Genomic DNA, 13,116 nt, shown 5'->3' on the forward strand with positions numbered 1-13,116 from the left:
GGTTTGTGGGCGAGCTGGCAGCATATAGCAGCACGTTCAATTGTACGTCAAGAATTCAGCATAGCAATTTGTATGAAGGTCTGGTTATTAAATGGGTACATAGTTAAATAGTAATATCCTCTAAAACACTCTGGTGACAAACAAACTTTGCTGCTCTATTTCCAATTGTCCACATGGCTGAGAGAACCTATTCAAGTAAGTAAATACATTTTGAAAATGTAAAAAAAACAATGCATTATTAGCTAACTAGCTACAGTGCAGGCTAACTCAAATGAGCTGCAAAATGAGCTAGCTATCGAACCAACTTCACATACTGTATAGATAGGTAGCTGGTGATATTTAATTCACTTAGCTAGCTAACTTCATATTAGCTAGCTATCTTGATGTATTTATCACTGGGGAAAAAAAACTCCAAATGCATTTGTAGGTAGCTAGCTAACGGCCATGGAGGAGGGTGAAAGGATAGTAGCCCTAACTGTCAAAGTGAGAGAGTAGGCTATTCTGTATAGGGCAGGTACTTTTGTGTAGTTCCTGTCCCTAGAAGTGAGGACGGAGATAATAGTAACATAATATTCAGTGYGGTGTAATTTGACTATAATGAAGTCTATTTCTTGTGAGGTTTTCTGTCCTCAGATAAAGAGCGCTATGAAAGCCTGTCTACATATGAAGAAGTCCCAATGAAGAGCAGTGGTTCTCAGTCCTGGTCCTGGTGACTCAAAGGGGTGCACATTTTTGTTTTTGCCTTAGCACTGCGCAGCTGATTCAAATGATCAACTCATCATCAAGCTTCAAGTAGTATTTATGTATTCATTTGTGATGCTATCCTTGATATGATCCTGCTATTGTCACATGCTACACATGCACATGTGTGCCCATGCATCTATCAATCCAATGTTATCATGATTTGTTATAAGGGATATTATACTTTAGTAATTCACAATGACCTGGTGATGTAAAAGTCTAAATTACATTATCTTCCATATTCCTACAGATACCTTTTAACTGGAGATTCCTTCAAAACGATTGCCTACAGTTAACGTGTAGAGCACTGCAAGGTTGGGTGACCAGGGCCATCTGGGACTGCCTCCTAGAGGAATGCAGGTGTGTGAAGGCTACCTGTGTCCTGCATAACTTCATGAGGATGGACACGAGGACCAGGAGGGGATCTGCAGCTTGCCACTGTGTGCCAGAGGAGAAGTCTGCTGCTCTGCAGGATGTTTCAAGGATGGGGTCCAACAATGCAGCAAGAGAGGCAATCCGTGTGCGGGAGATCTTCACCTACTTCTTCGAAGAAGGTGCTGTTCCCTGGCAACACCATAGATTACACTATGCACAACCAAAGGCTCTATTCTTCCATTTACTTAGCTATGTCAACTGGAGTTATTCAATTCCCAGTTTCTCCCTTTGATTTATACTTCTCAGGTGAGGGTGCTGTTTAGGTAAGGGTGTGATGTCTGTACAGAAACAAAACAGGCTATTTTAACTTCTTATGGCTGCAGGGGCAGTATTGAGTAGCTTGGATGAAAGGTGCACAGAGGTGCCCATAGTAAACTGCCTTGCTTCCTCAAGTCCCAGTTGCTAATATATGCATATTATTATTCGTATTGGATAGAAACACTCTGAAGTTTCTAAACTGTTTGAATTAATGTCTGTGAGTATAAACATACTTTTTTGAATTTTTTCTGAGGTGGCAGATTTTCAACTAAGCTCTCATTGAAATTAACAGCGAGATATTGATGAGTTTTCACTTCCTACGGCTTCCACTAGATGTCAACAGTCAATAGAACTTTGTCTGATGACTCTAATGTAAAGGGGGGCCAAAGAGACAGGAATGAGTAATCACTGCCACGAGCGACCATGCTTTCACATGCGCATTCACATGAGGAGGACCTCCGTTCCACTGCTCATCTGAAGTCAATCTATTCTCCGTTGGAACGTTATTCAAGATGTATGTTAACAACATTCTAAAGATTGATTCAGTACATCATTTGACATGTTTCTACTGACTGTTATGGACACTTTTGGACATTTCGTCACGTTATAGTGGACGCGCTTTGTGACTTTTGAATTGTTTACCAACGCGTTAACCAAAGTAGCTAATTGGACATAAATAACGGACATTATCGAACAAATCAAGCATTTATTGTGGACCTGGGATTCCTAGGACTGCATTCTGATGAAGTTCATCAAAGGTAAGGAAACATTTATCATGTATTTTCTGGTTTCTGTTGACCCCAACATGGCGGCGAATTTGGCTATTGTTCTGAGCTCCGTCTCAGATTATTGCATGATTTGCTTTTTCCGTAAAGTTTTTTTGAAATCTGACACAATAGCCTATACTGTATGAGGAATATGTTTGGGAAATTGAGACAATGGTAATATTGAGACAACAATGGCAATTTACAGCCTACCACGTTTCMGAAATATTCATACAATGCATTGCACTTGTCAGATGACACATATGCTGAAAAGCATATTTGAAATCGGACACTTTGGTGGTATTAACAACAAGATTACCTTTAAAATGATATAAAACACATGTATGTTTGAGGAATTTTAATTATGAGATTTCTGTTGTTTGAATTTGGCGCCCTGCACTTTCACTGGCTGTTGTCATATCAATCCCGGTAGCGGGATGCAGCCATAAGAAGTTTTAAAATCACCCATATTGAAAAAATGTAGAACAATTAGACACCCAACAACCCACACCTACACACTCATGTATCAATCTGATTGATGGATTGTGTTGTGCAGTAAGCAGGCTCATGTGTATAACTGTGACTCCTTCCACCTTCAAAGAATAGGTAAGAGGGCCAACCATGGAGAATAGTAAGACACTTCATTATTTCTATAACTACACTATATTGTTTGTCCTCGTGTATCCGTTCATGTTTTTCAGCATAAAGTACTCTGCAGCCACTTAGTGTGGACACCAGGTGAGGCCACACACAGAGATTCCTGTTGAACACTCTCTTTAACTACCTTATTTTCTCAAAAACAGTCTCTCTCCTTCACTTCATCTCTCTCTCCTCTTCTCGTTAAATCCTCTAGGTTATATCAGCTGTGTCGGTGAACCCCTCTACATAGAGGGCACAGCATGATCAGAGGTGTCAGGTCAACAGGAAGTATTATTAAAGAGATGCTTTACATTGAAATACAGATAGTGATGCAGTAGTCCCAGAGTTAATAACCCAAGGTCAGTTTTGCCATTTCACCTCCTGATTATTATGATGACTAACAATGTTAGAATAAAAAATAAAAACACAAGGCTTAAACATGCTTATCTCCCTCTCTCTCCATCTGTCTCTTGTCTGCAGATATGTTTTGATGTGAGAGAGGATGCCAACCCCCAGTCCCATCATAGCCACCTCACCAGCTTTTAAGATAACCTTCGGGCCGACTAGAGACACTATTATGTAATTGTGATGAACTGAGAGAATATTAGGGTAGCACTGTGATTCATTAAACATATGCTGCCTTCCCTGCTCCTATGTCCTTACCTCTTTCCCTTTTTGTCTTTTACACCTCTCTCGCCACCTCTTTCTTCCTTTGTTTTTATAATGCACATCAAATGTGCATAGAAGTACAGATTGAACTTATAATATTACAATTATAATATGTATAATGCATGTATTTATAACACTTGGATAATGAACTTCTTTCAATAAAGTGTTTCACATTCTCTGGTTGAAATTAAGTCTCTCATTTGATGAAATACTACACCTATCCTGTGTTTATCAGACCAATGCAGATGAAGGGCATTAGATATGGAGATGAACCGGTTTTAGAGTATTTACATGATGCATAGGAAGTGTAGTGTACTGTTTTTTAAATTCTATTTCTTTATATATGAATTACAAATCAGCCTTTAACTAGTTAAATCCTGTTTCTAGTCTATTAGTTACAATGGTTAACCTGTCTGGGAATGGATAGCGGAAACCCTCGCCAACAGCCAATGAATTTGCAGGGCGCTAAATTCAATCAACAGAAATCTCATAATTAAAATTTCTCAAACATACAAGTATTAGACACCATTTTAAAGATAAACTTCTCGTTAATCCAACCACAGTGTCCGATTTTTCAAAAAGGCTTTTCGGCGAAAGCACAACATATCATTATGTTAGGTCAGCAACTAGTCACAGAAAKCATACAGCCATTTTCCAACCAAAGAGAGGAGTCACTAAAAGCAGAAATAGAGAGAAAATGAATCACTAACCTTTGATATTCTTCATCAGATGACACTCCCGGGACAACATGTTACACAATACATGTATGTTTTGTTCGATCAAGTTAATATTTATATCCAAAAATCTCAGTTTACATTGGCGCGTTATGTTCAGTAGTTCCAAAACATCTGGTGATTTTGCAGAGAGCCACATCAATTTACAGAAATACTCATAATTCAAGGCACACTTAACCAGCATGGCTACCACACCATTCTGCAGCGATACGCCATCCCATCTGTTTCGCGCTTAGTTGGACAATCATTTGTTTTTCAACAGGACAATGACCCAACACACCTCCAGGCTGTGTAAGGGTTATTTGACCAAGAAGGAGATTGATGGAGTGCTGCATCAGATGACCTGGCCTCCACAATCACCCAACCTCAACCCAATTGAGATGGTTTGGGATGTTATGGACAGCAGAGTGGGAAGTCCCTACCCGTTTTAGGGTAGGGACGTCCCAAGGAGCTCGGATAGCACTGACCTTCTTTTTAAGGTGACTTGAAGAAGCTAGAATTTGAGACTGCATATACAGTAGTACAGTGTACAGTATTTTAGTTTTGTACAATGATATCTGTCAACATTAGTCAGTAATATAATATGCAAAACATTTTAAAAAGTGCAATGCATTGTATGAATATTTCTGAAACGTGGTAGGCTGTAAATTGCCATTGTTGTCTCAATATTACCATTGTCTCAATTTCCCAAACATATTCCTCATACAGTATAGGCTATTGCTACCAAATTGCATGGGATAGCCCTGACAGACACCATGCATTTAGGCAAGATTTTCCCATAATGGTCAATATTTCAGATGGAGAATGGTACTGAATTGAGACAGACTCGGTTTTTTAGTGTTGCCTGAGAGGGCTGTGTTGGATCAACACTTCATGACTTCTTAATGGAGCTAGGTTTAATTGAAACATTTTACATTACACCATGTATATAATTCCACTCATGATTGAAGCTTTCTATTGTCTTTTGCATTATGGCAAAAATACGTTGAAATTTCTGGAATTTGTAATTGTGTGCTGTGGTATAGGGTGTAATAAGGGGTATAATATGTGTCCGTTTGCTTTCAGTATGAAGGTCCATTTAGTAGACACTTGATATTTATATTTCCTACTGTATATTTYTTATAATCAAGAGTGAAATTGTTTTGTTCAAGGTGATGAGACTACTGCACATAAAATTAACTGACATTATATGGCCATTTCAACTAAGACTTATAGCTACTTGTCTGCCACTGTAGGCTTGTAAGGGTAGGCCTAGAAGTGGTGGAATGCTGTGGTGTAACTCCAGCCCAATTTGCAGTGGTGGAAAAAGTACCCAATTATCATACTTGAGTAAAAGTAAAGATATCTTAATAGAAAATGACTCAAGTAAAAGTGAACGTCACCCAGTAAAATCCTACTTGAGTAAAAGTTTTAAAGTATTTGGTTTTAAATACACTCTCGTTGGCTGGCCCTCGCTTCATACTCGTCGCCAAACCCACTGGTTCCAGGTCATCTACAAGACCCTGCTAGGTAAAGTCCCCCCTTATCTCAGCTCGCTGGTCACCATAGCAGCACCTACCTGTAGCACGCGCTCCAGCAGGTATATCTCTAGTCACCCCCAAAACCAATTCTTCCTTTGGACGCCTCTCCTTCCAGTTCTCTGCTGCCAATGACTGGAACGAACTACAAAAATCTCTGAAACTGGAAACACTTATCTCCCTCACTAGCTTTAAGCACCAGCTGTCAGAGCAGCTCATAGATTACTGCACCTGTACATAGCCCATCTATAATTTAGCCCAAACAACTACCTCTTTACCTACTGTATTTATTTATTTATTTTGCTCCTTTGCACCCCATTATTTCTGTCTCTACTTTGCGCTTTCTTCCACTGCAAACCAACCATTCCAGTGTTTTTTAGTTTTATTTTACTTGCTGTGTTGTATTCACTTCGCCTCCATGGCCTTTTTATATTTTTATTTATTTATACATATATTTGTTTGCCTTCACCTCCCTTATCTCACCTCACTTGCTCACATTGTATATAGACTTATTTTTTTCACTGTATTATTGACTATATGTTTGTTTTACTCCATGTGTAACTATGTGTTGTTGTATGTGTCGAACTGCTTTGCTTTATCTTGGCCAGGTCGCAATTGTAAATAAGAACGTGTTCTCAATTTGCCTACCTGGTTAAATAAAGGTTAAATAAAAAAATAAAAWAAWAWATATATACTTAAGTATCAAAAGTAAATGAATTGCTAAAATATACTTAAGTATCAAAAGTAAAAGAAAAAGGATAAATAATTTCTAATTCCTTATATTAAGCAAACCAGACGGCAGTGGTGTAAAGTACTTAAGTAAAAATATTTGAAAGTACTACTTAAGTATTTTTGGGGGGTATCTGTACTTTACTTTACTATTTATATTTTTGACTACTTTTACTTTTACTTCACTACATCCCTAAACAAAAGTATGTACTTTTTACTCCAAATCTTTTCCCTGACACCCAAAAGTACTTGTTATATTTTGAATGGTTAGCGGGACAGAAAAATTCACACACTTATGAAGAGAACATCCCTAGTCATCGCTACTGCCTCTGATCTTGCAGACTCACGAAACACATGCTTCATTTGTAAATKATGTCTGAGTGTTGGAGCGTGCCCCTGGCTATCCGTGAATTTAAAAAACAAAAAAATTATGCCACCTGGTTTGCTTTAAATAAGGAATTTGAAAAGATATATACTTTTACTTTTACCTTTGATACTTAAGTATATTTTAGCAATTATGTTTACTTTTGATACTTAAGTATATTTAAAACCAAATACTTTTAGACTTTTACTTAATGCTAAGCATTCAAAATGTAACGAGTACTTTTGGGTGTCAGGGTAAATGTATGGAGTAGAAAGTACATTATTTTCTTTAGGAATGTAGTGGAGTAAACGTAAAAGTTGTAAGAAATATAAATAGTAAAGTACAGATACCCCAAAAAACGACTTATGTAGTACTTTAAAGTATTTTTACTTAAGTACTTTACACCACTGCCAATTTGACTCCAGTTTATAGTGACCGGAAAACCTGATGCTGAACGTGAACCAGTAGATTATAGCCCTTTTATATGGTAGGCAGGTGCATATTGACATAACCAACTCTTCTAACCTCTATTACAGATAGTGAAGCCTTCATTACAAAGTAGTAGCCTACAGAGGAAAAGGCTGAGACTGCTGAGAAAAGATGCAAGTGGAGAGTAGAGAGAAAAAGAGTAAAGACACTTGAGCAGGTTAATAGCACTCTTGTATCGCTGTTTATTTTTGTTGCTCATTCTCTCTTTATTGATCACTGTTGCTGTGAATTCCCCGTGACAACACTGAAGAACAGCATCAAAGCCTGAGTCGTACCACCCGAGACCCTTCTCTCCACTCGCTGTGGGGCGTATTCGTCACTTTTATTTTCTTTCATCTTCTCTCGTTCTCTCGTTTTTATTCTTTAGGCGATGGAAAAAAACAAAAGTGCTGTAAACATGTTTGTCGCTGTGGAGAACCAGAAGCGTCAGGAACCGTTGGTCTTGGAGGTCTGACAGGACTACTGGCCAAGCTTGGAATGATAGGGTGGAGGAGGGATAAGAGGAGGAGGAGAAGGGAGAGGAGAGGAGGAAAGGTGAAAGAGGGAGAAGGCTGTGGAAGCGCTCACTGCTGGATGCGACGCAGAGACTGGACCTGGAAGGTCTGAGCGTGGGAGCCCCACTCCCTGTAGTGTTTGTACTCTCCGCCATGACGGTCGCACTCCATGATGTACTGGTAGCCACGGTAACCGGGGAACTGGTAGCACACCCAGCTAATGGGGGAGAGGGAGAGAGGAAGAGGGTGAAGTGATAAAATACCAAGAAACAAGCTTGAGCCCTTACCCTGTAGAGCAAGGGGGGGCAAATGGTGGCCACTTTTGTACGGCCACAGATCAAGTTCCACAAAAATATCAAAGAAATACCGAAGGTGCCATTTCAAAATTTGGTGCAGTTTCAGCAGTTTTTTTCTCTTGTTATGTCAGTCACTGACAGTCACTCAATTAGCCCATGTCAGCTAACATTTTTTAGATTGGTAAGTTATTCTAGCGGCCAGCTATTTAAACTTGTAGTAATCATGGTCGAATTACTGACCGGTGGTCTCCCATTGATCATCAGATATCATATTAAAAACAGCACATTTTTCTCTCCGCCCAATGGCAAAATGAGTAGAATTGCAGGAAATTAACTCAAAAACGTTTGTCTTCGCTGTCAAGAGGAGGCCACTAAAATGTTTTGCTCGCAAGCTGGGGGGGGGCAACAAAATTTCACTAAGGGCCGGCTCTGACTAAAAGTGTGGGTATGGATGTGGGTATGCAAAACCCCCAGCCACTATGGTCCCTCATGATGGTGTTCCGATTTTGTTTGTGGCCCCCCCACCCATCAAAGTTGTCCATCCCTGCTCTAGAGTCTAGACACTTGTAGATCAGAAAGAGTTGGCCTCTACAGTACATGTTAGTCCTCTGTATAATATCCAGGGACACCATATAATAGCTATTTCTTTCAAATGTTTCACCATAGTGTCCCTTTAACACATTTGGCAGAGGTCAGTAAGGTCACTGGAACTCATTTAGATTATTCATCGTTTCAGGCCTGAAATTGTTTTTCGCTTAGTTCTATTATGATCAATGACAGAAAGGATTATCCTCTCAAAGTTTATCTAGTTATCAAAATAGATTTTAATTATATAGTTATTACAATGAATTTTGTTCTTACTGCACATTACACCTTTTTAGCAGTATGTCTTCTGACCACTAGACACAACTGAATCCTCTATTTCTGATTGTTATGAGCGTAGTCTTCTGTAGTGTGAAAAAGGAAGCCAGGGCTTCTACTCTGCTACTTACGCTCCACTCTGGACCTGCATGGATCCGATCTCGTTGTTGCCCCACCCCATGGCCTGCAGGGAGGGGTAGTCATCGTTCATCTCCCACTGCTTGCCAATGAAGTTCTCCCTTTCAAACACCACAATCTTGGACTCCTTATGGTTCTATGCAGTTCAGAGAGAGGAGTGGGAAATTTCAGGTTACATTTAACCTGTTTCTCTCAGAACTATTTACAAAATATTTACTGTGTAGGATTATGAGGGAAAGTAGAACATCTTTATAAAACAGTGTTTTATTCACTTTGTTATTTAGTGCTTTCAATAACGCTGGTAGAGGCTACCAAGGATAGCTACTTGTATCTGTTAAATGTAATAATGACAGTGTCAGTAACAGTGAGTAGAGCCAGACTCTGTCAGTGTCAGTCACAAGAGCCAGAGACATGGACTGAGGCCAGAACCCGGGCTTCTGGGCCAATATCAGGCCTCTGTTCCATTATCTGTACTAGCATATTATGTGAATTAATCAATGTATTGGGCATTCTAAGCGGAATTCTTCAATGGATATTGGAACGTAGCCCACAGAAGAGAGTGTGTGTCTGGCCTGGTCTGGCAGGAACAGGAAGTAGGCTTGACTAGTAAACTCACGGCAGAGCAGACTGGGCGGAAGGACATCAACCTCTCAATGTGGTAGGCGTTACTGCCGCTCCAGGACTCCCAGCGAGGGTACTCTCCACGCTCCAACACAAACTGCTGCCCAGAGAAGCTGGAGTGCTCGTACCCAACCCAACTACACATAGAGAGAGAGAGAGAGAGAGAGAGAGAGAGAGAGAGAGATACAGATACAGATACAGATACAGATACGGATAGAGAGACAAATGGTACAGACAGACAGTTTATGTGGATAGATGCAAGGGTGGGGCAAGACTTTGTCATGTTTTTTATTAAATTGTGTATGTCCATGATACAGTATATGTCTATCAGTATCCCTTAGAAATGGTTGCCTGTGCAATAGTCCCCTGGCCCCTGAAGGATAACGTGTAACCTGTCAGGGAGATAAATATCCTTCAGTATGTAGATGTCTTTGTATTTTGGGGGGGCTGGCTGACTTACGCTCCACACTCGACCTTCAGTGAGCGAATGTTGTCCGCACCACACTCCATGATGTTCTGGCAGGAAGCAGTGAACTCCATACGCTTTCCCTGGAAGTTCTCCTGGTCGTAGACTGTGATCTAGAACAGAGGATATAGTGCATATTTGYAATTTTCCAACCCACTATTGATGTTTTTCAAAACTGTTTTTAACACAACCAGTGTCTCTGCTAGAGAACGCACTGCCGTGTGCAAAGATTTCCTTTTTCCTCTTACGACTTTTTATGAAAAATGTGAAAGGTTGTGGAACGTAGTTACATTTTTGTGGAAACATGGTATACATAACACTGACTCACCTTCCATGGTCCCATTGGGTTAGGAGTAGTCAGCGCCATGTTTGATATCTCAGTAAAAATGTACCTGCAGTGCAGAAAGCACACAGTCACGCAGTCACATTTCTGTTTGGTCTTACAGGGAGACCAGGTCTGACATGACTAAACCACCATGGACCTCATTTCCAGTCAGCTCGAGCTCTTGCATCAGTCTGTGCCCAGCAGCTAATGCCCAAATATATTAATGTTATGGTTATGCTAATGTGGTAGGGACTATAGACTGTGCTACAGACAAACCCAAACAAAGCACTGCCCTGTGCTGTTGCTGATGATAATACAATGCACATAGGGGTGAGGGAGGAGAGGCACATGCACAAAAACAGCTCGCTAAAGAGAGGCACAACACAAAAACAGCTAGCTAAAGAGAGGCACAACACAAAAACAGCTAGCTAAAGAGAGGCACAACACAAAAACAGCTAGCTAAAGCCAGAGCGATGATAGAAAGCAGGACACAGATACCAACCGAGAAGTGCAAATACTATAGTATAATACTGACACTCCTCTTCAATACATAGGTCTGGTATCTAACGTTGGTATGTAATACCACAAACAAAGTAGTACAATGCAAAGCATCCATCCACATTTCTGAATGATATGTGATAATGATGTTGTGCATTATTAGTTGCTATAAATTCTACATGGTGAACCATTGTATCATGTGCCTGTAAGTCATGCCATTGTTACACTCTGAGTGTGTAACGTAAACTATGCTGTTGATGGCGTCACAGCATACATACAGTAGCATTCTAGTGTGATGCATGATGTTGACTGTGATGACGATTGGTGTGTCCATGACGATTGGTGTGTCCATTTAGAGTATGTGTGTGTGTCCTATGTGTTTGTGAGCGTATGACCCTTTCTATACATTCCCAAGACTCAGCAGAAAACAGCAAAGGAAAAAAAACAGGACAATGTAAATGGACAACAATGCTGGCAAAAGGCTATAGGCTGAACGGTCTAAAGATGGAGGGCTTACCTGACCAACCCCAAAAAATTGCTGTGTAGCGCTCACGGGGGGCTCCACAAAACGATGTCCTGACCCCTGAGTAAACGGGCCTATTTATACACAGTGGTGGTGAATGGAGCCCAGGCCTGCAGGACGGGCTAGGAGTCAGCACATTGCTGGGCCCTCCATTGTTCCATACTGAGCCACAGGGCTTTATGCTCTCTAAAGCCACGGTGTGTTGGTGTACTGGTCTGGACGCAGGGCACGGTGCCCAGTGCCGATTAACACAAGCCCCTGGACAACTGTCCGGACCCCATGATTATACAGACATAGACTACACCCAGTCCTGGCCCAGCCCTGCCCTGGTCATAGCCCAGCCCCTAACCCACGACATGCTTGCAGTAGTTAATGTATATGCTGTTGAGGAAAAAGATAGGGACACACGTCAGAAGGAGGATGTACCAAAAATCTAACCATTTAAAAATGTGTTTTTTTGGATGACAATTGGTCAATATTGAACATACTGTTTTTGTAATGCTGTGAACATAACCATCAGATTAAAATCATCCATCAATAAAAACACATACCAAAAAAACTCTATACCTTAAAAAAAAAAAGCTATACCCTATCAGATGTTCTGAGGCACCGATGACTTACACTCTCATGATGAGTGATATTAAGTTTTATAATTAAAGAAAACAAGTGTGTTCAATAAACTAACAAGATCTCCAGTGAACCAAGAATTTCATATTCACTAAAATCACACTTCAGAAGCCGTTCCCAGATGAAAGAATACTATAGTATACTATGGTATAAATACTATAGTATTCACTTTAGTGTTTTTGCTGACTTTACTGCAGTATTTTTTTTACCAGGTAAGTTGGGTTTGAACACATCCTCATCTACAGCAACAACCTGGGGAATAGTTAAAAAAAATATGTATTTCACCTTTATTTAACCAGGTAGGCAAGTTGAGAACAAGTTCTCATTTACAACTGCGACCTGGGCAAGATAAAGCAAAGCAGTTCGACACATACAACACAGAGTTCACATGGAGTAAACAAACATACAGTCAATAATACAGTAGAAAAACAAGTCTATATACAATGTGAGCAAATGAGGTGAGATAAGGGAGGTAGGGCAATAAATAGGCCATGGTGGCAAGGTAAATACAATATAGCAATTAAAACACTAGAATGGTAGATTTGCAGTAGATGAATGTGCAAAGTAGAAATACTGGGGTGCAAAGGAGCAAGATAAATAAATAAATACAGTAGGGGATGAGGTAGTTGTTTGGGCTATTTATAGATGGGCTATGTACAGGTGCAGTGATCTGTATGTGTCACGCTTTACAAAAATCGGACCCAGAAGCAGACCAGGACAAGGTGAGTATGAAGATGGTGAGAATTTATTTAAATGATGAGAACGTGGAGGTAGATAGTTCCGGGTGGCGGAGCGGACAGCGGAGGTGGGTTGATGGGAGTGGATGAGCAGATCCAAAGGATAGGAAAAAACACTAGCGAYGAGCAGACAGGGATGGGTGATGGGTTCCGGGAGAATGGCTGTAGATAGAACAAAACGGAGGTCAGTT

The 13,116-nt window shown here is 40.3% G+C and overlaps 1 protein-coding gene across 1 annotated transcript; it reads right to left on the reverse strand.

The window, feature by feature from the left end:
* Nucleotides 1-7,497: 7,497 nt before the first annotated feature.
* On the reverse strand, nt 7,498-11,644 carry LOC111959363 (beta-crystallin A1-2-like). Its single transcript, XM_023980873.2, has 6 exons — nt 11,556-11,644; nt 10,544-10,607; nt 10,210-10,328; nt 9,745-9,886; nt 9,122-9,264; nt 7,498-8,050 (listed from the first exon to the last, which is right to left on the reverse strand). The coding sequence occupies exons 2-6, from the start codon at nt 10,580-10,582 to the stop codon at nt 7,903-7,905; spliced, it is 591 nt and encodes a 196-aa protein (XP_023836641.1). The 5' UTR covers nt 10,583-10,607; nt 11,556-11,644; the 3' UTR covers nt 7,498-7,902.
* Between the last annotated feature and the right edge of the window lie 1,472 nt (nt 11,645-13,116).

The sequence above is a fragment of the Salvelinus sp. IW2-2015 genome, linkage group LG4p, assembly GCF_002910315.2.
Source record: "Salvelinus sp. IW2-2015 linkage group LG4p, ASM291031v2, whole genome shotgun sequence".
Classification (NCBI taxonomy): Eukaryota; Metazoa; Chordata; class Actinopteri; order Salmoniformes; family Salmonidae; genus Salvelinus; species Salvelinus sp. IW2-2015.

Bases quoted from the DNA above. Each gene is read 5' to 3' on its own strand.
- LOC111959363 (XM_023980873.2), bottom strand. From the start codon at position 10,582: ATGGCGCTGACTACTCCTAACCCAATGGGACCATGGAAG. The intron at 10,329-10,543 runs GTGAGTCAGTGT...CCTCTGTTCTAG, and splicing joins ACCCAATGGGACCATGGAAG to ATCACAGTCTACGACCAGGA. The intron at 9,887-10,209 runs GTAAGTCAGCCA...CTCTATGTGTAG, and splicing joins CTGAAGGTCGAGTGTGGAGC to TTGGGTTGGGTACGAGCACT.